Source organism: Agrilus planipennis, unplaced genomic scaffold (genome assembly GCF_000699045.2).
Source record: "Agrilus planipennis isolate EAB-ADULT unplaced genomic scaffold, Apla_2.0 scaffold435, whole genome shotgun sequence".
NCBI lineage: Eukaryota > Metazoa > Arthropoda > Insecta > Coleoptera > Buprestidae > Agrilus > Agrilus planipennis.
In genome coordinates, this window is record NW_020439121.1 from 19,217 (window position 1) to 42,956 (window position 23,740).

Here is a 23,740-nt window from a genome sequence, read left to right on the forward strand (position 1 = left end):
TAACCTAACCTAACCTACCCTATTGATAAAGATATTTAAATAATGTTTTATATAACTTTCTCAATATTTTTATGTATTTTTCATTAGTTTTACCTTTGAATATTGTTTAAGAATGACTATATAAATATTTACATGCCCAGAAATATATAAAAATTGGCATATTTATTAACTTTGAATCCCCATAACTTTTTATGGGGGTGAGACCGCCACGAATTTTTTATGATACAGTGGTGGGGGAGACCTTCTCTTTAGAAGGGGGTGGGTGCCATCATCTAGACCTTTACCAAATATATAATAAAGTTGCCTTAGGTTGGGTTTGGTTCAGCTGGTTCTGATTCCCCGAACTTTAAAAATGTAACTTGTGTAACAACAGTTTCATATCAATTAAAAGTCAATCAGCAAGCGATTTTCATCATAGCCTATAATTTTTTTTTTTATTAATATGTAATGTTGTATTGTCCCACCATTTCCAATAACGTCCAACAGGTAACTTTGCTTGAAAAAACTCTTCAATGTCTTAACAATGAAATTAAAGTGCAATTTTTCATCCCTTACGAACAATAAGTATTTCAAATCAATCAACTTGTTTATTTACTTTATGCTCGAAGCGTCGTGTCCTGTCTCCTCAACGTGTTTACATACGACTGAATATAAATACAGTTCGCGATGACATGTTTTCAATCAAAACGAAAATAAAGTAAACATAAAATCGCTCTTTTTATCATATTTGCACTTGGACATAGCTAGCTTTCCTATGTACGTCTAGGTACCTACTTATTGCTGTTTAGAGTTCAATTGTTTCGATAGTCGTAAAAATTAATCGTTATTATTTACACAAATTCAAGTCGAAAAATGAACCTATTTAGGTTCTTAAGTGTAAAAATGTCCCGAGATGTAAATGTACCAATTACAGATGAGATTTACACGACGTGCGAACCGATGGTCATGGTAAGCCGAATTTTAGGCCTATTCCCGTACGCCGTTTACAGGGACGGGCTCAATATTATGTTTAAAAAGTCACTCGTACTGTACGTTTACAGTTACGCCGTGGCACTTACCCTAGGTGAGGACTCGCATTGTTTTTTGTTTTTTGGGTAACTTAAGACTTGCTTTTTTTTATTTCATAAGTCAGCATGATTATAAAGGGTTTAATAAGTGACTACGAAGCAGGCGATAAGTCAGTAAGGATGAAGAAACCCCTGAGCGTATACGTCACGTTTGCCGACGTCACAATACTGGCGTTCACGGTTTTTCTGGGGATGGTAGGGGGCCCAACGAATGGTAAAATATTTAAAATTTTCGTCCGAAATCTGGTGGAGGTGCCAATTAATTTATTGTTATTTTTCTTTCGTCGATATGCATCTATTTGATTTTATAGGTTGATAAAATAATTTTCCTGAATGACCGGCAGAGAATGAGAAAGGTTTCAATGGTCGTTCTGGGGGCCGTTTTGTTTTGTACGTCGACGTTGTTAGCCTTGGATTTTTCCACGTGGATACGATTCGCCATGGATTCGATAGACGCTGAGTACAGGGTGACCAACTATATTCCGTTTTATTTAGCTTACGTGATAGTGGTCGTGTTGCAATGTCAGTTCTGGTTTGTCATAAAAGCGCTCCGAAGAAGATTGCACGTTCTGACGAAACTTTTGTCAAGAGACAGGATCCAAAAAGGACTGATCTTTAACGTTACCAATAACAAAATTACAAACGTATCACTTGGAATCAATCCCGGAGAATGCACAGGGCCGAATTGTTTAGGCGAAATAATCGACAATTTCGGAAAGAAAACGACAAGCAAAAACGTTATTCCCAACTATAACAGACATCTCTTCGATTTAAGACAGTCCGACAATATAGAAACTTTAATGAAAGTTTATTTTAAACTCAGCACAGCCGTCGACTGTGTCAATAAGTTTTGTGGCGTTTTTCTTTTTGTAAGTACAGAAGCAACAAAAAACAAATTTAAAAAAAGTGATTAAAAATTTTTAACAGGTGTGTCTTTTGAGTTGCTTAATACACCTGGTAGTTACCCCTTATTTCCTGGTGATAGAAATTTACGGCAGACACGATCCCATGTACATAAGTCTGCTGTGTTTTTGGATTTTTGGGCATTGCTGTCGAATTATTGGCATCGTTGAACCGTGTTACCGCTTTAAAGAAGAGGTACTGCGCTTAAATTCATTTACACCGCTTATTTGGAACATAAAACCGACCACTGTATATATAGTTATACACAATCACCCAGTTTATTAGAATGACATCGCGCCATCTATTCCGATTTGTTTGAAGCGTTGTACGAATTTGAAACTAAAATCACGATTACTGCGCCATCTGTTGTCACATTATATGAAACTGTTTTGGCGCAATTTTTGAAATTAGAAATTGTATTAAACTTAATTTTCAGGAAAAGAGAATGTTGCTAGCGATTTCTAAACTGTTGTATTTTGAAAGTGGAGGTGGAAAATTCAAGGAGCAGGTTAAGTTGTTATTTTAATACGAATATTAACAAATAATGTATTATTACTTTTTGTAGGTGAAAAATTTTTTTTATTTGGTTAAGACCACAGATAACCAATTCACAGCGCTAGGTCTAGCAAAAATTGACAGAAGTCTTATAACAACAGTACGTTATTTTACCATCACGATCTTTTTTTGTTTTTTGTTAATTGAGATTTGATTAATTTTAGATCGTTGGAGCTGTCACAACGTATCTGGTAATTGTGATACAGTTTCAAAAATCAGCGGTATCGACCAATAATTAAATAATTCAGTATGCGTGCTGATGGTGCCATAGTAACACATTGGCTTATTACGAATAATCACAAATGCATGTGTAACGTATAAACGTCAAAACAATATAAGTTTTTGCATGTAATTTTGCACCGGATTTGAAAGAATAAAATAAAATAATTATTGCGAGCATCATTTTTATAATTATCCTATTTTTACGATAAGGATTGGTTAGTATTATTATAATCCAACTTACACGCTGTGGGTTCATATCGATAACGATAAATTACTTTTAAGATTATTTGTTGTAAGTAGAAAGTATGTTAAAATATTTTCGTAAATAATAATAATAATAATAATAAGAGTAAAACGGCCTTGAAGGTACAACAAATATATTGAGCATGATCTGTAAATTCTTTACTGAATTCGGCCGTAAAACAATTCCGATCCTGAATCATGGGTTTCTTAAAACCAACACGATTAATAGCACATATGTTTTTGTTAGTGTAAGTATTTTTCGTTATAACAGTAATAAAATACTAAAGATGGGCTCCAGTTCTGGTAAATTTCAAGTTACTAAACCCAAAGGTATGTCGTACTGTAATAGATACTAAAAATCACCTTTGCATTTTACTGATTTTAAAAGATTAAAGAACACCGCCGCACAGTTGCAATCAAAACAACAGATGATTCATTATTATTATCATCATCATTATCATCTTACTGTAGCTTTTTAATAAGAGGTTCGTGACGAAAAAGTGAAATGGGGAAAAAGGCAGGGCCGTATCTAACTTATTTACGAGTTTCAGAATCAGATTTATTCTAACTGTAATTAATTATTAATATTAAACGTAATAAATTAAATATGTGATTATGATAATTAGGAAAGGAAAAAGTTCGTAAAGTTTTTTACGTGGTGAATATTTGGGTCAAGAACGGATTTTGAAAGTGTTCACAACCCAGTATAATAATAGTTTCTAGCAAAAATATACACTTGTCCACGAGCTATTTTTATCATTTTTTTTGCGGTGTGATTGTAGACCACAAGTTTAAGATTATTGATTATTTTCAAAAGTGATAACCTAACTTTTATCTATCAAAAATAGCAAAAAATATTTAACGAAATATAAGCAGCAAAGTGCAACATAAAATCGAGAATTAGAAACCGAAAACTTTTCCTTTAATCCAGATCCTAAACAAAACCTAATGGCTACAACCTCGTCTTCGCCCCAACACTCCTGTGCAACAGCCGAAGAATACGTTGAAGATGTCGTCTGTAAAACAACCGATTTGGTTGAAAACGAACCTAAAGTATTCGACCTAAAAGACGGTAAAGTGCTACTAATAAAACAAAATGGGCAGATAAACGCATTGGGCACGAAATGCACCCATTATGGGGCCCCATTGGAAAAAAGTGCTGTTGGTGATGGGAGACTCAGGTGCCAGTGGCATGGAGCATGTTTCAACATCACGACCGGAGACATTGAAGATTTCCCTGGTAAAAAAATTTAACTACTTAATACAAATAATTTAATTCTTGTGTCACATTGATAGGTATGGACTCATTACCCTGTTATCAAGTTATCCTCGAGGACGATAACGTTAAAGTCCGCGCCAAAAAGTCGGAACTCAAGGCCAACAAACGGGTCAAACCAATGGTCAAACTTAATCCAACGGAATGTCAAAAGATAGTCGTAATTGGGGGAGGTCCAGCAGGAGCTGTGTGTGCAGAAACTCTTAGACAAGAAGGGTTCAGGGGTAAACTTACCCTGGTCAGTAAAGAAAAATATCTGCCCTACGATCGAATAAAACTGAGCAAAGCCCTGGACATCTCCGACATTAACAACATACAACTAAGAAGTCCGAGTTTCTACAAAGATGGCGACATAGACGTTATTACAAACGTTATGGCTACCGAAGTAAACCCCTCTAAGAAAACCGTTACCCTAAGTGACGCACAGATATTACCCTACGACAAAGTTTTCGTGGCGACCGGTTCAACGCCCAGGCTACCGGATTTGCCCGGTGCTAACTTCAAAAACATATTCGTCCTGCGGGAGTTTGAAGACGTTAAACTTATCGCAAGTCATATCTCTCCCGATAACGAAGCTGTAATATTGGGATCCGGTTTCATTGGGATGGAATGTGCGGCATTCCTAGCAGGTAAAAATTTCGTTAAAAACGATTTTCATTTGGTAATATCAAAATATTGAAAAGAAAACTTGTTATTTCCACAGGAAAGGTGAAAAAAGTTAGCGTTATTGGAAGAGGCCGTGTTCCTTTTGGGGCTACATTCGGGGAGAAAATAGGGACTGCACTTATGCGACTGTTTGTGGAAAAAGGGATCGAATTCCATATGGACGTAGAAGTTAAACAATTCGTAGGTAACGAAGGAAAAGAGCTAAAGGGTGTCGAACTAGCCGATGGTACCGTTATACCAGCAAACTTTTGTATAACTGGAATCGGGAGTAACTTAAATACCCAATTTCTGGGTTCCAGTGGGATCAACATAAACCCAAATGGAACAGTGGAAGTTGACGAATATTTGAAGACGAATATCGACGATATTTTTGCAGGTGGGTACATTTAGCGAACACAAAAATCAATACACTACAAATTACCTCACATTAATAAAAAAAATAAAATATTGCTGCTATCATACCTTCGCCGGGAATCGAACCCGGACCTTTGGCTTTCCGTACCAATTGTTAAAGTAATTTGTAGCGGACAAAAATTAAATGAATTTTCACATTACTATTACATTTCCAACAGTATTTCATACGAAATTATTTTTCCCCAGGTGGTGACATAGCGAACGCCCCCATAATCACCCACAATACTAAAGCGTCAATTGGACATTGGGGTCTATCCCACTATCATGGCCGATTAGCCGCTTTGAACATGCTAGGTAAAAACCAACCCCTAAAAACTATCCCCTTCTTTTGGACAATGCTATTTGGGAAAAGTATTCGGTATGCGGGTTACGGTAAACCGGACGACATCTTGTACACGGGGAACGTGGACGAACTTAAGTTCGTAGCGTTCTACTTAAATAGGGATGAAGTTATAGCTGTTAGTTCCTGTCAAATGGACCCGGTGGTCTCCCAATTTGCAGAACTAATGATACAAGGTAAAAAATTAACCAGAAAAGATCTGCAAGCCGACCCGTTGGCTTGGACGAAACAGGAATTATAAATTGTCACGTTTATGTTAAAAGGGGACCATCAGTTTGTCTCGCACTGTTGTAATGTGTATTAAAAGGTATTCGTTAATGTTTTTTTCTTTCACAGATTTTAGGAATCTATTGTACAGTATTCTGCATTTTTAATAAAGCTTTTGTGATATGCATTATTTACTTAAAATGTATATAAAAAAGTAAAAATATAGCTACATATTTTTGATTCGAAAAATGTTTTTAATTTATTGGTATGTACTATCGTGTACACCTTGCAAATGTAAAAACATTATTAGATTTAAGGGTAATAAATTTGAAGGTCATATCATATTTACAACAAAACTAAATTAATGCGAAACATCGAAAAAAGAAATATTTTTTTATTTTACCAGTCGGGACCCCTTTATAATCGCGAAAAGTAACGGAACGTAAATAAAATAGATGCTATCAGCTAATAGTTAAACTGATAATGAAAACATAATAGTTCCGAATCTGACATGGTATTATGCGAGATTGTCACCATAATTGATGCATGATGATTTAATCTAAAAGTTACAGGATAGCTTATCACATTCCGCTTAAATTATCACGTAATCGTACCTTGTATACAGATAACAAACACACTGAAATGTATTGAACCATTAATAACAACTTTCATTCTCATTTCTGAATCAGTTTTATTAGACAATTGACACAAAATGGGTTGCAAGTGTTCTAAACAATCAGCAGATATAACCTCAGGTACTTGCCCATGTTTTACCCTTAAATACCAAAAAAAAAATTTAATTGATATTAGAAGCAGATGGGAGATTTGGAGGGGAAGATGACGAGGAATATATAGAAAAGGCGGTATGCGAAGAATCAGAGCTGAAAGACAATGAAATGAAAATTTTCGAATTGGAGGACGATGAAAGCGTGCTAGTCGTAAAACAGGGGGGCCAAATTACGGCCCTGGGGACACGATGCACCCATTACGGCGCCCCTTTAGACAAAGCAGCCCTTGGAGAGGGCCGCATTCGGTGCCAATGGCACGGGGCTTGTTTCAATGTACTAAACGGTGACATAGAAGATTATCCAGGTAAAGTATTTTTACTACGAGTTTACAAAAACAATGAAAAACACTTCACAAAAGTTTACTTTTCTCGAGTGGATTTATAAAATACAATTACATAACAATACCGAACGATTATCTTTCGATTTCAAACGCATAATTGCCTTTTTATCTATACTGGATGTAAATATGTGTATCAGGTGTCGACTCGCTTCCGTGTTACCAGGTCAAGGTTGAGAAGAACCAGGTCAAGGTTAGAGCGAAAAGGAGCCTACTAGAATTAAACAGGCGCACCAAAATCCACCCCAAAATTGATGCTTATGAAAACACCACCGTAGTCCTAGTGGGCGCGGGACCGTCAAGCGCGACTTGCGCAGAAACATTACGAGAAGAGGGATTCAAAGGGAAAATAATAATGATAGGGGAAGAGCCCTATCTGCCGTACGATCGTGTTAAAGTATCGAAAGCAATGACTTCTCACATCGACGACATTCAACTCAGAAACGAAGAATTTTATAAGAACATTGGGGTCGAAGTTATAAAGAAAACGAAAGTCGTTTGCGTCAACCCATCGGAAAAATTCGTAACGACCAGTACAGGGCAAGTAATTAATTACGATAAATTGTACATTGCAACGGGGGTCACCTGCAGGCGGCTGCAAATACCCGGAGGCGACCTTAATAACATATTTGTATTGAAAGACTACGACGACGCGCAGGGGCTCTTAAAACAACTAGCCCCCGACAAACATGTCGTTTGCATAGGGGCCAGTTTTATTGGAATGGAAGGAGCCAACTCTGTCAAGAAGAAGGTGGCCAAAGTTACCGTTGTTAGCCATAGAAAGGTAAGAATTAATAAACAAACTGTTGCTGATAGAGCTCTTAATTTCTCTACAAACTTGCCCTACCCATAACAATTAATGTGCCTTATGATTCTTGCACCTTCAATTCTTAAAGATGCAACAATTATTAAGTAATATGAGTGTGAAAATTCATTTTCGATTTTCTGTCCACTACAAACTTCCTCAGGTTAATGAGGTCAAAGCATTGATGCGTAAAGCGAAAGGTCCCGGGTTCGATTCCCGGCGGGGGCGTCAAAATATTTTTCCCTCATTAACCTGAGAAAGTTTGTAATGGATAGAAAATCGAAAATTAATTTTCACATTAATATTGCATATTGACCACTATTAGTAATTAAAAATGTCAATTATTAAGTAGGACCAATAAAAATCCCACCCTAACGAGCAGTGTTTGCCAAACAGCAAAACAAAAAAAATACTCATATATTTATATAAATAACAAATTTTTATTTTAATCCCTTTCAGGTACCTTTCGAGAGGTCATTTGGATTAAGGATAGGCGAGGCATTTTTAAATCTGTATAAAGAAAAGGGCGTAGATTTTGCAATGGAGCGCAAACACGTTAAAATAACGGGGGACGAAAATGGTAACGTAACAGGTGTCGAACTGGACGATGGTACCGTTTTAAAAGCCGACATAATAATTCTGGGCATAGGCAGTTACCCAACAACTGGATTTTTAAAAGACTCCGGTATACAGTTGCATACTGACCACGCCATAGACGTTAACGAGTACCTCGAAACCAACATACCAGACATATATGCTGGTGGAGACGTAGCACATGCCCCCGTGTGGTCGCGAGACAATTACAAAGCCACGATAGGTCATTATGGCCTTGCCCAGATGCACGCAAAAATAGCCGCATTGAATATGATAGGAAAAAAGACCCCCTTGAGGGCCGTTCCCTTTTTCTGGACAGTTTTATACGGTAAAAGTGTCCAATATGCAGGCCACGGCGAAACTCAGGACATTATCTATGCGGGAAATGTCGAACAATTTAATTTTATTGCTTATTATCTAATAAATGATGAAGTTGTCGGGGTGGCTGGGTGCCAAATGTACCCCACGGTTGCGCAGTTTGCAGAATTACTAGCGCAAGGGCGCAAATTGTACAGAAAAGACATTGAAAGTGATCCTTTGGAATGGACCAAGACAGTAGCAAGAGCTAAAGACACAAAACGTGATAGCAACAATGCCACAAACGGCTTTGGTGCCATAAATAACAATTCGACAGTTGAAAATACAAATACTAACAATAATAACAACACACATTAAGAAAACGATTACAAATTAAATTAATATTATAGCAAAGCCAAGGTTTTAAATAAAAATGTTTAATAATCTTTCGTTTGTACAGTAATAAATTCCTAAAACTAATGCGAGTTTTTGATTAGCTAATCCCATGCTTCCGAGTGTCTTAAATGACCAAGACGGGACTCAATTGTAACATTATCATAAAAATCTCTTTTCCTGTTACGCATTTTTGCAAGAAATTCCTCTCTTCTACCTAAGGCCTTTGTATGACCAGCCGATTGCTCCTGTATAATAATTCAACTGAAATTTATAAACGACATTATACAAATTAAGCCCCAAACATAATTACCGGCGTTAGGTACGAATTTCTGAGGTAAAACATGTTTTTTTCTTCGATTTCGAACTGCTCTCTGAGCTTCCGTAAATCGTCTTTGGTGACCTGCTTCACCAGCCTATGCTTCCCTGTAAAAATATTGCCATTCGGCATTTTTTTACGTAAAAGTGCATGGAACAATCTCATTGTCACTTTCTAATAACAATTTTGCACAAAAACTCCGAATTATTAACAAATTTGTGCAAAATTCACGAAATAACAATCACCTAAAATAACTTTTAACGGAAATAGACCATAGAGGAATACTATTATCTATGGAGGAATAATAGACTCTGAAGGCTTTCGAAATATTTAGCCACCGCAAGCGTAACGTTTATGTTCATCGGATATAAACACTTGCAAACTGTTCATCAGTATTAAAAAAATTCATACAGAAAATAGCCAAATATACACAAGCTAACGACTTAGTAATCTTATCGCTAGTAATTAGCAAGTTATTTTTGGCTGTTTTTTAGTAATAGTTACTATATAAAGTAACATTACAACATTAAGTATAAGAATAGTATAAAAAACAAATAAAAGCAAAAATATACAAAAAAAAAGGAATAATGATACGAAGAAGATTAAGAAAGAAATTGTAAAGCGTTGAAATATTTTAATTAGACTAAAACTTTCTCTTTCTAAAAAAAAAGGAATTATTTTGCTCTTATTACCATTAATCCCTCCTAGGTGCCATTTTTTTAAGGTTAGAACGTAACGATTTAGGAACATCTGAATGTCTTGTGAAAGATGCTAAATTGAGGAACGATGCAGGACAAATGGTTGAATGGGATCGTTTTGAGTATGAAGCAATTCAGAGGTGTCTAAAACAAAAATATATTAAAAATAATTACAACAAGAAAAATGGACTCTCACCGTTATGATACACAGCAAATATTAAAACTGTGGGGGCCCCTTTCAAAACCTATCAATATTAATTAAAAAGAAAATCAGAAGAGCACAGAGTGTAATATCTTACAGACACTGACTCTCACTGAAAGAAACATTAAAAACTAAAACAAAAAGGGAAATATTTGAATGTTAAAAAAATTATATCTGGTAAACTTTTAAATATTTAATTGTAACAAACTAAATGCGCAATATACATGCTTGGATAAAAAAAGCCTTATCACTATGTCTTATCGTCATCATTTTTTCGTGTTATTATCACTGTTATTGGTGTCTTTTTTTATCGATTCTTTTTTAGTAGAAGTCTTATGACTTTTATATTTACTGTCTAGTAAGTGTCCGCTTGATTCGCAATGCTTTTCAAGAGAAATGCGCATCACGAATCGCGCAGGACAGTCTATGCACGCGTACGAGTGCGTGCGTTTTGCATGGTTGACCAGGTCGTTTGATTGTGCGAACGAACTCATACAAACGTCGCACTTGTACGGTTTCTCCCCCGTGTGCACCCTCAGATGTCTTGTCTAAAATATAGCCAGATTATAATAAGACTTGATATTATTTTAATTGCAATGCAGTACCAATTTATACTGTAATCCAAAAGACTTGCCGCAAAATGAACACAAATACGGTTTTTCCCCAGAATGTTGCCGCTCATGACATTTCAGATCGTGGTAACGGGGAAAAGCCTTCTTGCATTCTTTGCATTTGTACGGGAGGTCTCCGGTATGTCGCCGGACGTGAATTAGCTAAAAAAAAAACTTAAATTCAATGGGAAAGCGTCAAAGGACGAAACTACTCACGAAATTACTGGCGTAATCGAAACTTTTTCCGCAATACACACACAGATGCCTTTTGGTGACAGGTTTACCCTTATTGTGAGCACTTTTCTTGTGAAAACTTAAAAAGTCTTTACGAGAAAACGACTTGCCACATTCTTTACAGAGGTGACGACGTTTCTGTTGCGGTTTCGACGGTTTTCTAATAAAATAAAATAAATAACTAAATCACTGAGAGTTCCTAACAAATCTCAACAAAATCAAATAAATGAATTAGAAAAATTACTCTTACTTATTTAAATATTTTTCTATTTCAGGAACGCTCATATCCAGATCTTCGTGTGTCCATAAATGTTTTAGAAAGCTCCCTCTTTTAACAAAAGTCTTTTTACAAGCCGGACACTTAGTTTTCTTTTCAGTCTTTTCGTTGCTGGTCGTTGGTAAGATATCATCAAGTGACACTTCTTCTTCAGTCGACGAATTTTCTTCTGTTTGTAATAAAACGACTGACCCCTCATTGCTTTGGGAATTTGACTAATTAAATAAAATAGAAATTTTCAACACATACTTAATTGCTTAATTAAAATAAATTAAAACAATTACCGATTCTGACTTTGCAGGAGTTGTGGCAGTTTTCCTAGAAATAAAGAAACATTTTTTAAATACAAAAGAGATGCATATTTAAAAGAATTTAATAATTACTCTGCAACTAATTTGTTATACAGAATTTCTAAGCTTTTATGGTTCTTTATATGTCTTAGAAAATTCCCTTCTTTAACAAACGACTTCTTGCAGTCAGGACATTGAAATTTAGTCCCAAGTTTCTCAGTGTTAATAGCAGAGGGCAAAAATTGGACCAACAGATCCATGGTTTTGGTACTTCTTTCCTTTTTATAATCATCTTCAGACTTAATTATCTAAAGACATTTTTATGAACATTAATACAATATATTTACAAAGGCACACTAATTTACTTGCCTCCTCTTCTGTGTCTCCTCCTGGAGTAACATCATCATTATCTGAAACTTCGCCTTTAACCTCCTCTAGTTCATTCAAATCTGACAATTCCTGTTTGATATGAACTTGTTCTATTTCCTTATCATTTATAAAAGTCCCATCACCTTCATTGCACTTATTTTGCTCTGTATTTAATGCAGAAGGGTTTATTTCTTTATTACCATTCTGTCCTATATTTAACCCTTTGGTACTATTTTCGTGGTTTAAATCTGAGACAACCTTTTGAAGCTCATCTTTAAAGCGGGCCCTTAATAAACTATCAGACTTTTCACTTTGTTTTTTAAAGTTGAATGAAATTTTTAATTTTGCTTGGCAATCACTACATAGATATGGTGGCAAGCCATCATTTTCACTTATCTGCAAAATTTCAATTGGTAATATCGTAAAACAAAGGATACATTTGTACAAAATACCTTAATAGAAGTACACATAAAAAACATATCTATTATTTGAAGATTTTCTTGGTCTTCAAAGATATTTTTCATGTTTACATTATCAATCATACAAGATCGACAAATTTTTTCCATTTTGACTATTACTTTAATGTAATAATTTAATTTATTATCCGATATCCGTTCTAATACAAAAGCTTTTTTCAAAAATGATCATATTTTGAGTTTTTTTTTAAATAATAATCAATGAAATCCAAGCATAACCTGAAATACATGAAAGAAAACAAAAAACATAACCTCACATAACCTATAATCTAAACGGTGAATTAAAACTTTTTTAAGTATTTTTTAAGGAAAAACTATAAATGAGTGTAACAGTTTTGTGTTATTACAGTGTAATTTTGATAAGTGCTTAAGTTTTACAATGTCTTTTCTTCCCAGTGCATTTAACACATTAACACGTAGCGTACGATTTTTGGGTTCATGTAAACAAATTATGTTAAACAAACAAATTGTATGTTTTAAAGTGTTTCAAAATCGATATTTTTCTGTAAACATTACGAAAAATACAGCACAGGAAAATATTTCGTCGTTACAGATCAAGAAAAGGGTTGTTCGTCAGAAGCGCCCCTTAGAAGCTCAAGACACCAAAACTCCAGGTCAGTTTAAAAAGAAATTGTAATGAGCTCCTCGTATCAATACGTACTTCATAAAATATTTTAGGACAATTCATTGTTACTGCTCTTGCAACCGCTGAAGAGTACAAGTTAGAAGAGCTCACACAGGGACTTACAGAACAAAATCTATACGAACCTAGGTTTATAGACAAAAATGTAAATGCAATTTATGCAGTTGCCAAATATCAAGTAGATAAGGAACCTCGCGAAATATTTTTCTTTCGCGAAGGAAGTGTAGTCCTTTGGAATGTAACTGACCTGGAAGTTAGTAATGTTTTGAACTTTCTCAAAAACTATGAGCAAGACAGTTACCCCGACAAATTGATTGCTAAGGAGACAGAATATATGAATTATCAACACCAAAAAGACAAGTAAGAATTAAGCATAGAAAAATGTAATTTAGTTTTTAATATAATCACTAAATCAAATTGCAGTAAACCGACAGTATTTGATTCAAACAGTGGTGACTTCTTGCTCTCAACAGAGGACAATATCTTAGAGAAATACACATTCTCTAATGTTATGGCTCAAAGTGTTAAATTGGGCATTTGGGAATCAATGTTAGAAAGGTACATTGATTCTATAGTATATGTTACAGAAGATCTCAAAAGGGGCGCGAAATTAAAAATGACGCGTAGCCAAGTTCTACGAAAACATGGAGAATTATTCGCTTTAAGACATGTGATAAACTTAAGCTCAGATCTGCTAGACACACCAGACTTTTATTGGGACAGAGAGGAGTTAGAAAAGTTATATCTGCAATTATACTCTTATTTCAGTATAAACAGAAGGACTAAGGTGATTAAATCAAACTAAATAAGTAGAGTAGTATTAATTAAAATGTTTATGATTTATTAATCTTTTTAAAATTACTATTTGATATTCGAATGCTCTTCTTTTGTACAATTGGTATAGGACCATTAATAATCACTACATTAATAATAACAAAACATACAGTCAATAAGTTATTATTTTGTTGATGTCATAATTGAATGTGATTTGCATTATTAACTTGGTGCCAATAATAACAAAGCATACAGTCAATAAGTCATTGTTTTGTTGATGTCATAATCAACTGTGATTTGCATTATTAACTTGGTGTCAATAATAACAAAAGATACAGTCAATAAGTCATAATTTTGTTGATGTCATAATCGATTGTTTTGCATTATTAACTTGGTGTTAAAAATGGCAATGCATTATTATTAATAGTACGAAATTATTTATTATAGAACTATTTTCTCTTTTCTAGGTGATGAACGAAAAAATTAATCATTGTGTGGAGCTAGTAGAACTTTTATCAACACATTTGAGCGATAAGCATCACATAAGACTTGAATGGATGATTATAATACTAATTATGGTTGAGGTCGTTTTTGAAGTAATTCACTATGTTGATAGGTACATCAGTTGATCTATTTAAACTATTTTGTAGATAGTTCATTTTTAGTTTATATATGCTTTACATTATTTTTATCCACAATATATATCTAGATGAAATGGAATTATTTTGATAATGTTACACTTTGTATAGTATTAAAGATAATTGGTTATTTTTATTACTATACAGGGTGTATAAGTATTTGCATAAAAAAATTAAAGCTTACAAAGTAGCACTTCTGGCTTGTTTTACTTCCCCTTTATCTCATTTACCATTTTCCTTCAGTTAGACTTCCATAATACTTTTCAAAAAAGTATTTCCATTTATAAGTTTTGTTGTGGCAATCACGAATTCGACATTGGAGTCCTCTTGCTGAGATAAAAAGCGCAGAGCGGATATCTACAATATCAATAATTTCTAGTTAGACACACGTTAATTACCTACCCAGTTAATTATTTCTTAAAATTAAAGTTGCAAAAATTCTTTAACTTTTTGCAGACTTGGAAATATTATTTTATATGCTCAAAAACAGTTAACAAATTTCACCTCAGCAAAAGTGCACCCTCCTACAAAGAACACCAAGACGACGCTGTGAGACTCGTTGCCATTTTCAACAGATGGGTCCGCAGCAATGGCCAAATTTTCATCAAACACCGGCCCTTTGAAACAAAAAACAAATGGTAAATATATCCTTTACTTGCATTCAATTTTTACCTGGAAGCAAACCCAGAACGTCTTGAAGCTGCTTCCAGCCCCCTACTTTGGTCATTTGTTCTGCTATTCGAACACTTAAAGGGGCATACACGCTGTGGACGTAACTTATGTCTGTAGGATTTATTTCTGAAGTGTCTTCCATGGTTAATCGTAAAGCCTTCGTATAAAGAAACAGTTTGTAAATGTTGTATTTGTTATTTAATAAAAATTTGTTGATAGTTACGTTTAAATTTTCTTTTATTAACTCAAAAAATTGTTATGTGACTTACTTTTCGTAAAACAGCATATTGCCTTGTACCAGACTGCACCTTTAAAATTCCAGCTTTTTCTAAATTAATGAGTGCCAATAGGCTTTTCACCCCATAAACCTACACAATAAAAAGTTAATTTATTATATTGCAATTTTACAAGCAAAAATGAATTACTTGAACAATTTCCTTTTTGTAATAATCCAAAACTTTCGACTTCAAGCCAGAATTTGCAACACACTGGAGGCAGATAAGTCTCAATACTTTCACTAAGGGTTGCTGTTGAGCTATCAAATCTTCTATATAAGGACTGACTTTGTCGGTATCAATACAATTTAAAAATTCTTGTTCTACCTTAAAATTAACATAATTCAAAATTAAAACATTTTTAAGTAACTTTAAAATAATATAAATGCACCTGTAAATTATCCAAAAATTCGAAACTGTCTGTAACTTCTTTTACACATTCTGCAATTGCTGTGTGCTTAGCAAGGGCTTCTTTACTAGCTAATATTTGGGGTAAACGCTGTACAAACAATTTCATTTCTTGAACTGTTTTATCACGCCTGTCTTCCATCTGGGAGCTTATTATTTTTGCTTGTTTTGATAAATAGGCTCCTACCTTAAATTATTAAATACATAATTAAAATGAAATAATACTACCCGTAATTTAAACATTACAGCATTAAAGTTCTTGTCTCTTATTTCAGAGAAGAGTTTATCTCCTGAATTAAGAATAATTTGTTTTTTATCTTCTGTTAATGATTTGGTGTTACGTTCTTCATTGCTCAAAAATCTATCAGCTGCAATATGAACTGAACCATTATTGATACCTACAAATTTTCTGTTTCAAATTATCTGCATAAGTTTACAAAACTTATAAATACCATAAATTTCATCAATAAGTCCCTCATAAGTTAACTGTGTTACCAAAGGCGAAATAAGGTCTACACTTCTATCAATTAAAATAATCTGACTAATAGGGGAGGTTCTTTGGTCATTAATAAAATTATTATTGTTTTCTTTTTGAAGCCGATTAACTAACGTCCACACTTGCTGAGCCATTACACCTTTGCCCCAAAACTTTGGTATAGGCCCATATATTTTTTGTAAAAATACAATAGCTTGTGCCACTTGATATAAACAAGTCGGATCATTCTCCAAGTAATACTCTCTAACATCAAAAGTGACTTACTGTCTCAAAAGGGTCTATAAATAATCATAACTCACTTGTAAACATCTGGTATCTCCATTGAAATTAAATCGGAATCAAAAGTAAAAAAGTCACACTTCAATTCTTCTATAAGTGTTAAACTACCAAACATGCCACTTTCTTGTAATTTCTGAATGCATAACCAACTCTTTCTAGACACAAAAAATAAATGATATTGTTTCTTTACAGTTGCTCGACTATTAGAATCACTGTGAACATTTTGGGCTACAAGGTCCATAAGTTCTAGCTTTGGTCTGGTAATAAAAAGTATATGTTTAACAGCAGTTTCTGGAAAGGGTACGTTCCGAAGGGGGTACATTTTCACGACATCATGTTCTTTAAGTATTGGATATTGAAATACAAGCCCTGTTGGCCCGGCCAAGGAATTGTCCCAAACGATGGCTTTTGTTCCAGGACATTTTTCCAATAAATTAATCAAATTATTACGTGCAGCAGTTTGAATTAATGATATATCTACCGTTCCACCTTGTAAATGGTTAGACATTATTATTTTATCTTATATTTTACTGGATTGTTTGATTTCTAAACAATAAGGTTATACCAACTAACAATTAAATCCGTTAAAATAATGATGGCCGCCAGTGCCGCGAATTTTAAATCGCCGCAACTTTTCTACATTATAAAAATCGCTAAAATTCTTATTTTTATAATATTTATATACATAATATTACAGAAAAGCTGTAAAAATTGACTAATTGCTACTAAAAGTGATCAACAACAGAATATTAGAAATGAAATAAGATTCAATACAAAAAAAAAGGAAATATGCGAGATGTGTGAATCTTATAATTTTTCTACCCGGGAAACCATAAAAATGCTTTAGCATGATACGTATTATTTACGCTTCTTTTAGGGTTTCCTAGAGGCATTTATTCCACTATTACAAACAATATATGTATATTTTACACTCTGTGCAATATGTAAAATAAAATAACGTTAAAATGAACCTAAAATGAAATTAATAAAATTGTATTTCTTAATACGTTTATTTAGTGTTTATGATTATGTGATATCGTTTTCGTTTACAATGGAAGAAGATTTGGACAACGGTGGTAATAACGACAGCCAGGGTTCAAATAATTCATATACAATTAACGAATTATTAAATATTACATCGAAGAATGTAACTTCGGTTGAAAACTGCGATCAACGGAGTGACTTTGGTAAGTAAATTTGTTGTCAGAGGTGCCAGTTGTTTAAATTAAATTATGCAAAATTGAATTAAAACCTTCCTAATTTAATATATACAATTAGGAACCTACGCAAACTAAATTAACAAGTCTCATAAAATCAGTCATTGCTTTCTCATCTTTCATCCTCCCCTTTCTTTAATTCCAATTGTAGATTACACAGAGTCTGTGCAAAGTTACAATTCGAAAGATGACGAAACTGATTGTAATTCTAGCGGCGGCAGTTCAAAGAGAAAACAGCGCCGATACAGGTAATTAAATATCTAAAATAGTTTGCGTATTATCGAGTTTATTTTTAGAACAACTTTCTCCAACTATCAACTTGAAGAATTGGAAAGAGCATTCCACAAAACACATTACCCTGACGTATTTTTTCGCGAAGAGCTGGCGATGAGAATAGACCTGACCGAAGCCAGGGTACAAGTCTGGTTTCAAAACAGAAGGGCAAAATGGAGAAAACAAGAAAAACATTTCAATAAAAATGTCCACATGGACCCTAATACCATGAATATTCCTATTAGTGTCCCATGTAAGTGCCAAAGCCTCAATGTCTTGTACTGTTAACTTGTCGTCAACAATAGCTGAACATCGTTGTTTTGGCACTACCTATTGTTCGGTACTATTGACTTGTTGTCAACAATAACAAAACTTCCTTATTTTAGCCCTACTGATTGTTTTCTTGTTGCTAACAATAACAAAACAACGTTGTTTCGGCTTTATTAATTGTTTTGTCCTGTTAACTTGTTGTTAACAATAACCAAACTTCGTTGTTTCAGCCTCAACGATTGTTTTGTATTGTACTGTATTATATAAACTTTCTTTAGCCAGTTATTGACAGTATACAGCCATCTAGTGATATTTGCTGCTAACTGTAGTATATTTGAAATGTTTTTCTTGTATGGTGTTTTCTATAAATTACTGTCATGAACTTAATGTTGATCATTTCTTTAGCCAGTTCAACATCACTAGAAAACCCAGTCTTGAACTATAGCACATCATCCGACCAAATGTCCAATCCATCAAATGTATTTTTGGGCTTGGATTGGTCGTCAATATTACCACCATTATCTTTCAACCACGTCGCAACCGTAGGGGTGGACAGTCACCCTAGTCTTCCTCAAGTTAACGCGGCCCCCATCAACGACCACATGCAAGACACCCACGTCAACATGGACGATAGAATCATCGACAACCCTTTGCAAAATAGCATGATTAACGAAAACATGCTGTTAAACGAAGGGCTGAACGATAGGATCGACAACAATTTGACCTTATTGAACGATCCCCAAAACGAAATCGCCATTGATCCTGACCTATTGACTTTAAAGCCCAATAGGTCAATGAACAGTGGAAACAACTAATAATTGTTATTATTATAGTCGTAATAATTAGCAATATATATTCTGTGCAATACTTCTAGTCAATAAGACTGCATAATACACGTAGTAACAATTATTTATTATTATTAACTGTTAAGATGTTGTAAATGTTATCAAATAAAAATAATAGTCTACGCATACTACTTATAAGAGGAAATTGAGGTTAAAAAACGTTTTCGAGGCATGTATTATTCTTTAATTGGAATAAAAATACATAACATTCATTTCGGGGCGTAGTAAAAATTTACAGTCTCCACTTTATTGCGCCGTACATGGAACCAGAGTAGTAATTAATATTAACGAGGATCGAAACGTCGCGATACAAACAATATACTATATATAATATATATATATGAAGTATGTACAAAACGAGCGTTGCAATTTTTATACATTAAGTGTGGACCTGTGCTTGTAATAATTACAGACGATTTTCTTTTTTAACAAAGGAAATGTCGGAAATTTCCTCAAGCGTGCTTTGAAAGCAACAAAAGAGCCGAAAGAAAATAGTAAAATTCTCTCCGAGACTGGCATGATCACGATAAAAAAAAAAGTTGTTTAATTTCTCTATTTGCATATACCACTATTGTTACTTTTTTTTTAATAAAACTGATTAGGAATTTAAAAAGCAATAATCCTGCGTAAAACCTCGAGTCACAACAAGAAAAAATACGAGGAAAATCGCATGTATAAAATAAAGAAAAGACTATTTAAGCGCGCATTTTTTTATATAATTTTTTCTTTTCGAAAAACAAACTCACCAGAGACAACATTTATTAACAACAGAAGCCCCCGTTTTTGGGGGGGGGGACCACCGTCTGTGTTTAAGCTACGTAGCTGTACTCACATAATATTACAGAAAAGCTGTAAAAATTGACTAATTGCTACTAAAAGTGATCAACAACAGAATATTAGAAATGAAATAAGATTCAATACAAAAAAAAAGGAAATATGCGAGATGTGTNCGTTTTTGGGGGGGGGGACCACCGTCTGTGTTTAAGCTACGTAGCTGTACTCCTCACTCGAGTGGGGAGTCCGCTCTATGTACTGTTTGTCTATTAGGGCTTCTATACACTTTTTGATCATCGGAATACTTGGTGCAAAAGACACTTTCGACTGGGCACAGACCTAGAACGAAAAAAAGCACAAAAAACAATTAACAATGAATCGACAAAAACAATCAATAACGATCAATAAAAGCCAATAAAAAGGTCAAAAATAATATTACTTCCTGAATAAGTTGATTGTGCTTGAGAACTTTCCTAGACTTCATTATCCTGACTATGGCGGCCTGAAGGTACAATTTCCTGTCTTCTTCTACAGAATTCATGGTATGTTCGACTTCCTGGGGCGTCTCCTTCTGCACAGCTGCCGTAATCCTGAACCGCGTCCTTTTATTTGAGTATTCCAAGTTAAGACGAAGGGACGATTCTGATTTTAAATCCTGCAACAGAAAAAGGTAACACAATAAGCACACTTACTTCGAGAATTTAAAATATTTATTAGAGTACCTCGGACTCGCTGAGGAGGAACTTGCAATCTATAAGACTGCTCGCGTGCCTTTGGAACTGTTCGTTACTCAACTGCAACGTGTCCCGGATTTCTCCGCATGTGAGGACGTCTGTGTTTTCGAAGAGGAGAAGAATAGCCATCTGAAACGTCTGCATCGTTACCAGATAAGGTTTTTTTAAGTATTCAAGTCGAAGTTCCGCCTGACAAAGATGATGCAACCAGGTCAACTTGCGCCCGTTGAAACTGGTGTGATAGAACTTTTCAAACTACAACAAATACATAACAATAAACGATCCTTTTGTTGATTCCAATTACTGATTGTTTCCTTACTATAAAATAATGTTTAACAAGGCGGGGCAAAGAAAGAGGGAAAGATTCTTACCATTTGTACACTTTTCTCGAGTTGTTGAGGCAAAGCGAATGGAGTGACGACCGTTTGCCCGAGGGGCCAAGCCCCCGCTTGCAATACATGTATATTGAACGTGATGCCCAAATCGATGTTTTCTTTTTTCAAAAATTCGCCAAATTTGTTATTTAAATCGGCACTGACAGACATGTCTGTGAACATCCGGTGCAATTTATTCGTGAATTCGTAGCCACAAGCCTGTTTCAACCTATAAAAAGTAATATTTACTAAATAAAAAACTCCTTTTGTTAATCCCACCTGTTAATCATGGCTTCTTCGGCGTCCATGCTCTGCGTCTGCTGGTGTATAAGCCTTTTGGCGAGCATGCGCGAATAGAATTTCTGAAAAACATCTTTGTCATCGATATATTTGAATATAATTATGCTTTGGGACAGTTTCTCGTCTACTTCGCTCTCGCTTATCCCCTTGCTAGACTTTTTCAATAGAGTATCACAGTATTTGGCAAGCAATTCGGGACTGCGGCACGGCCCCCGGCCCCCGTTGCTTTTATGATTGATCACGGAACTGCACGCTTTATCCAGAGCACCTACGAAGTTCTGGTCGGCGTTAAACACCTCCTGGATCAGTTGCTTGTACTTCTTGTACACTTTCAGTAAGTTTTCTACGAAATGGATGTGCATGCTTTCACCCTGTAGATTACTAACCGCCTAGATGACAAAGAAAAACAACCTCATAAGGATAAAATAAGGGAAAAACAACACGGAGTCAAAAAGTAGAAATGAATTACCGTAAGTCCTTGGGCTTTGATGTGTTCAAGGACAGTGTCCACAAGGACAGAAATAGCATTGGGAACACTCTTGAGAAGACTGTACATGTTTGAAAGGTCTTTCTTACGTTCACCCTGTACCATATTCATGCATTCGCTATAGAGGAAGTAAAGATGTTCAGCCACCATGTGGGACTCGCACCGTTGAGACACCTAAACACACAAATAGTGATTTCAAATAATAATTAAATAGCAAATCGAGCAGACAGACCTTAGGTAATGAACTGAAGTGTAAGAATTTTCTAGCCCTAAGTAGTTCTTCGTCGATTTTCGCCATGACTTTTTCCATGTATAAGCTGACGTCTTTTTCCTGGAGGAGCCTCGCAGCGTCCCTCTTGAAATGTTCGCCGCTGGCATCCAGAAAGGGTTCTTCAAAAAGATCCTGGTACAATTGCAACTGGCCCTTTTTCTTACAAGATTGAACCTGTTATGGATAATACCAAAAATTTGTTCTGGAAAAATTAAATGAGCTTAGATCAAAATTACCTCAACAAAACTTAAAATTGTTCCCCTGACTGCTTCAATGGGAACTGTTAAGGGTTGCTGAGCCCTGTCTTGGTTAATGACTTCTAAAAGTAATTTTACTAGACGGTGACCTAGGGGGGCTATCATATCAGCCCTCCAAACTTCCAGGGCCAGTTCACCAATCTCCATTTGCTCTCCAGCTAATTAAAAACCCAATAATATTCTTATCAAATAAATACATACAGAGGTGAAATAAGAAAAGTTAAAATTTAAATTACCTCCGGATATATCAGAGCCGCCATACAAAATTTCAGCATCAGAACCTTTCTGTGTCTTTATGTGCTGTTGATTCAAGTAAAAATAAAGCTTGTGCAGGTACCCTGCACCCTCAGAATACTGCGACCAGTAATAAAAATAGTTCCTAATCAATTGAGATTCTCCACCTTCCTGTATTTTATTCAACAATTTGGCTACATGATCTATCAGGTACTGTTTAGTTTCAGCATACAGCCTATCGGCTAGAGGCTCAGGGTGAGCCACACATAAACTATAAACATCTCTGAAAGGGACCGTTTTCGTTTTTATAGGTTATATTGAAGTTTTACTTTTATTTAGAACTTACGAAAATCTGTCGTTCCAGACAGTCCTGGGGACATGATCCAACGTTATCACCCCACGAACGGTGTCCTGCAAGGAACTCCAAGTGGCATTAAAATCAACTTTCCGTGGCTTAAGTGACATTTTAAACTATTTATTACAAAATGTTGTCAATGACACTGCACGTTCTAAAAATAAGTAAAAATTAAAAACTACGCACAAGACACTACGAGATATTACAATTACTTTTGACTAAATTCTAATAGATCACGTTTTCAACCTTGAGAAAGAAACTTCATAATACTTGAAGAAGGATGCAACTGCTACACAAGAATGTGTAATTTTGTTTATCTTTACTGTTTACTATTTTGCATGGATTACACTCACGGTTTTACTGCAAAGTTATTTTTGTAGACTGAAACTTTCGTCATCAAATTTCTATTTTCTATATTCCCCTTTCACAAATACTAGCATTACGCACAATCACAATAACCTGAGACTGATTGTCAGTTTATTGTCACATGTCACCATTATAGCAAAGTGACCAAAGAGTTGAGGTCTACAGACCTACTAATACATGAACGTCTGACGCCATGAAAAGATTAGGTACCTGGT

General features: G+C 34.8%; 9 protein-coding genes across 16 annotated transcripts in view; 5 read left to right on the forward strand and 4 right to left on the reverse strand.

Moving 5' to 3' along the window:
- The window catches only part of LOC108743325 (apoptosis-inducing factor 3), a 10,998-nt gene extending 4,873 nt beyond the window's left edge, over nt 1-6,125 (forward strand). For 2 of the 4 annotated variants that reach the window (XM_025977738.1, XM_025977737.1), the window contains exons 3-6: nt 4,200-4,230; nt 4,287-4,895; nt 4,970-5,308; nt 5,533-6,125. In XM_025977738.1, the coding sequence (XP_025833523.1) occupies nt 4,200-4,230; nt 4,287-4,895; nt 4,970-5,308; nt 5,533-5,927 (1,374 nt within the window). In that variant the 3' untranslated portion in view covers nt 5,928-6,125. Of the gene's footprint in view, nt 1-3,007; nt 3,321-3,921; nt 4,231-4,286; nt 4,896-4,969; nt 5,309-5,532 lie in introns of those variants that run through there. The other 2 variants (XM_018478857.2, XM_018478856.2) reach the window with 2 other exon arrangements.
- LOC108743330 (gustatory receptor for sugar taste 43a-like) lies at nt 300-2,922 on the forward strand. 2 transcript variants are annotated; one of them, XM_018478863.2, is made up of 7 exons: nt 300-1,063; nt 1,129-1,319; nt 1,379-1,936; nt 1,995-2,165; nt 2,407-2,478; nt 2,536-2,625; nt 2,690-2,922. In XM_018478863.2, exons 1-7 carry the CDS (start codon nt 853-855, stop codon nt 2,762-2,764), a joined length of 1,368 nt encoding a protein of 455 aa, XP_018334365.1. In that variant the 5' UTR covers nt 300-852; the 3' UTR covers nt 2,765-2,922. The 2 variants fall into 2 exon arrangements, with proteins under 2 accessions (XP_018334365.1, XP_018334366.1); XM_018478864.2 differs by having other exon boundaries at nt 1,133-1,319.
- Nucleotides 6,126-6,532: 407 nt separating the features above from the next.
- LOC108743327 (apoptosis-inducing factor 3-like) lies at nt 6,533-9,194 on the forward strand. 3 transcript variants are annotated; one of them, XM_018478860.2, is made up of 4 exons: nt 6,533-6,648; nt 6,707-6,985; nt 7,159-7,802; nt 8,283-9,194. In XM_018478860.2, exons 1-4 carry the CDS (start codon nt 6,606-6,608, stop codon nt 9,090-9,092), a joined length of 1,776 nt encoding a protein of 591 aa, XP_018334362.1. In that variant the 5' UTR covers nt 6,533-6,605; the 3' UTR covers nt 9,093-9,194. The 3 variants fall into 3 exon arrangements, with proteins under 3 accessions (XP_018334362.1, XP_018334363.1, XP_018334361.1); XM_018478861.2 differs by having other exon boundaries at nt 6,710-6,985; XM_018478859.2 differs by having other exon boundaries at nt 6,534-6,648; nt 6,704-6,985.
- Nucleotides 9,136-9,728, reverse strand: LOC108743332 (ribosomal protein 63, mitochondrial-like). The gene is made up of 2 exons (XM_018478867.2): nt 9,421-9,728; nt 9,136-9,355 (listed from the first exon to the last, which is right to left on the reverse strand). Exons 1-2 carry the CDS (start codon nt 9,589-9,591, stop codon nt 9,212-9,214), a joined length of 315 nt encoding a protein of 104 aa, XP_018334369.1. The 5' UTR covers nt 9,592-9,728; the 3' UTR covers nt 9,136-9,211.
- Nucleotides 9,729-10,506: 778 nt separating this feature from the next.
- LOC108743329 (zinc finger protein 260) lies at nt 10,507-12,775 on the reverse strand. The gene is made up of 8 exons (XM_018478862.2): nt 12,560-12,775; nt 12,108-12,503; nt 11,832-12,046; nt 11,733-11,766; nt 11,422-11,663; nt 11,154-11,331; nt 10,932-11,099; nt 10,507-10,874 (listed from the first exon to the last, which is right to left on the reverse strand). Exons 1-8 carry the CDS (start codon nt 12,671-12,673, stop codon nt 10,593-10,595), a joined length of 1,629 nt encoding a protein of 542 aa, XP_018334364.1. The 5' UTR covers nt 12,674-12,775; the 3' UTR covers nt 10,507-10,592.
- Nucleotides 12,776-12,824: 49 nt separating this feature from the next.
- LOC108743331 (required for meiotic nuclear division protein 1 homolog) lies at nt 12,825-15,191 on the forward strand. Its single transcript, XM_018478866.2, has 5 exons — nt 12,825-13,197; nt 13,262-13,586; nt 13,650-14,013; nt 14,468-14,616; nt 15,095-15,191. Exons 1-5 carry the CDS (start codon nt 12,963-12,965, stop codon nt 15,189-15,191), a joined length of 1,170 nt encoding a protein of 389 aa, XP_018334368.1. The 5' UTR covers nt 12,825-12,962.
- On the reverse strand, nt 14,630-17,352 carry LOC108743326 (vacuolar protein sorting-associated protein 33A). Its single transcript, XM_018478858.1, has 9 exons — nt 16,789-17,352; nt 16,446-16,732; nt 16,240-16,391; nt 15,977-16,180; nt 15,736-15,912; nt 15,580-15,678; nt 15,311-15,467; nt 15,143-15,255; nt 14,630-14,995 (listed from the first exon to the last, which is right to left on the reverse strand). The coding sequence occupies exons 1-9, from the start codon at nt 17,274-17,276 to the stop codon at nt 14,882-14,884; spliced, it is 1,791 nt and encodes a 596-aa protein (XP_018334360.1). The 5' UTR covers nt 17,277-17,352; the 3' UTR covers nt 14,630-14,881.
- A 158-nt stretch (nt 17,353-17,510) lies between these two features.
- LOC108743338 (paired box protein Pax-6-like) lies at nt 17,511-19,447 on the forward strand. The gene is made up of 4 exons (XM_018478876.2): nt 17,511-17,955; nt 18,137-18,233; nt 18,282-18,511; nt 18,934-19,447. Exons 1-4 carry the CDS (start codon nt 17,745-17,747, stop codon nt 19,341-19,343), a joined length of 948 nt encoding a protein of 315 aa, XP_018334378.1. The 5' UTR covers nt 17,511-17,744; the 3' UTR covers nt 19,344-19,447.
- An 87-nt stretch (nt 19,448-19,534) lies between these two features.
- LOC108743337 (cullin-2) lies at nt 19,535-23,649 on the reverse strand. Of its 2 annotated transcripts, XM_025977722.1 has the most exons (13): nt 23,513-23,648; nt 23,372-23,448; nt 23,151-23,313; nt 22,807-23,087; nt 22,550-22,728; nt 22,275-22,487; nt 22,025-22,216; nt 21,535-21,944; nt 21,253-21,484; nt 20,870-21,136; nt 20,587-20,802; nt 20,324-20,486; nt 19,535-20,151 (listed from the first exon to the last, which is right to left on the reverse strand). In XM_025977722.1, the coding sequence occupies exons 3-12, from the start codon at nt 23,267-23,269 to the stop codon at nt 20,355-20,357; spliced, it is 2,241 nt and encodes a 746-aa protein (XP_025833507.1). In that variant the 5' UTR covers nt 23,270-23,313; nt 23,372-23,448; nt 23,513-23,648; the 3' UTR covers nt 19,535-20,151; nt 20,324-20,354. The 2 variants fall into 2 exon arrangements, with proteins under 2 accessions (XP_025833507.1, XP_025833506.1); XM_025977721.1 differs by having other exon boundaries at nt 19,544-20,170; nt 20,343-20,486; nt 23,372-23,649.
- Between the last annotated feature and the right edge of the window lie 91 nt (nt 23,650-23,740).

Bases quoted from the DNA above. Each gene is read 5' to 3' on its own strand.
- LOC108743330 (XM_018478863.2), top strand. From the start codon at position 853: ATGAACCTATTTAGGTTCTTAAGTGTAAAAATGTCCCGAGATGTAAAT. The intron at 2,479-2,535 runs GTTAAGTTGTTA...TACTTTTTGTAG, and splicing joins GTGGAAAATTCAAGGAGCAG to GTGAAAAATTTTTTTTATTT. The intron at 2,626-2,689 runs GTACGTTATTTT...GATTAATTTTAG, and splicing joins ACAGAAGTCTTATAACAACA to ATCGTTGGAGCTGTCACAAC.
- LOC108743327 (XM_018478859.2), top strand. From the start codon at position 6,606: ATGGGTTGCAAGTGTTCTAAACAATCAGCAGATATAACCTCAG. The intron at 6,649-6,703 runs GTACTTGCCCAT...AATTGATATTAG, and splicing joins ATCAGCAGATATAACCTCAG to AAGCAGATGGGAGATTTGGA. The intron at 7,803-8,282 runs GTAAGAATTAAT...AATCCCTTTCAG, and splicing joins CCGTTGTTAGCCATAGAAAG to GTACCTTTCGAGAGGTCATT.
- LOC108743332 (XM_018478867.2), bottom strand. From the start codon at position 9,591: ATGAGATTGTTCCATGCACTTTTACGTAAAAAAATGCCGAATGGCAAT. The intron at 9,356-9,420 runs GTAATTATGTTT...ATTATTATACAG, and splicing joins GAAATTCGTACCTAACGCCG to GAGCAATCGGCTGGTCATAC.
- LOC108743329 (XM_018478862.2), bottom strand. From the start codon at position 12,673: ATGGAAAAAATTTGTCGATCTTGTATGATTGATAATGTAAACATGAAA. The intron at 12,504-12,559 runs GTATTTTGTACA...GAAATTTTGCAG, and splicing joins TTATGTGTACTTCTATTAAG to ATAAGTGAAAATGATGGCTT. The intron at 11,664-11,732 runs GTAATTGTTTTA...TTATTTAATTAG, and splicing joins CTCCTGCAAAGTCAGAATCG to TCAAATTCCCAAAGCAATGA.
- LOC108743331 (XM_018478866.2), top strand. From the start codon at position 12,963: ATGTCTTTTCTTCCCAGTGCATTTAACACATTAACACGTAGCGTACGA. The intron at 13,198-13,261 runs GTCAGTTTAAAA...AAAATATTTTAG, and splicing joins TCAAGACACCAAAACTCCAG to GACAATTCATTGTTACTGCT. The intron at 14,014-14,467 runs GTGATTAAATCA...TCTCTTTTCTAG, and splicing joins GTATAAACAGAAGGACTAAG to GTGATGAACGAAAAAATTAA.
- LOC108743326 (XM_018478858.1), bottom strand. From the start codon at position 17,276: ATGTCTAACCATTTACAAGGTGGAACGGTAGATATATCATTAATTCAA. The intron at 16,392-16,445 runs GTATTTATAAGT...GAAAATTTGTAG, and splicing joins ACTTATTGATGAAATTTATG to GTATCAATAATGGTTCAGTT. The intron at 15,468-15,579 runs GTAAGTCACATA...CTTTATACGAAG, and splicing joins AATATGCTGTTTTACGAAAA to GCTTTACGATTAACCATGGA.
- LOC108743338 (XM_018478876.2), top strand. From the start codon at position 17,745: ATGAAATTAATAAAATTGTATTTCTTAATACGTTTATTTAGTGTTTAT. The intron at 18,234-18,281 runs GTAATTAAATAT...GTTTATTTTTAG, and splicing joins AGAAAACAGCGCCGATACAG to AACAACTTTCTCCAACTATC. The intron at 18,512-18,933 runs GTAAGTGCCAAA...TCATTTCTTTAG, and splicing joins TATTCCTATTAGTGTCCCAT to CCAGTTCAACATCACTAGAA.
- LOC108743337 (XM_025977722.1), bottom strand. From the start codon at position 23,269: ATGTCACTTAAGCCACGGAAAGTTGATTTTAATGCCACTTGGAGTTCC. The intron at 22,488-22,549 runs GTAATTTTGATC...TATCCATAACAG, and splicing joins CAATTTTAAGTTTTGTTGAG to GTTCAATCTTGTAAGAAAAA. The intron at 21,945-22,024 runs GTAATTCATTTC...TTTGTCATCTAG, and splicing joins TCAAAGCCCAAGGACTTACG to GCGGTTAGTAATCTACAGGG.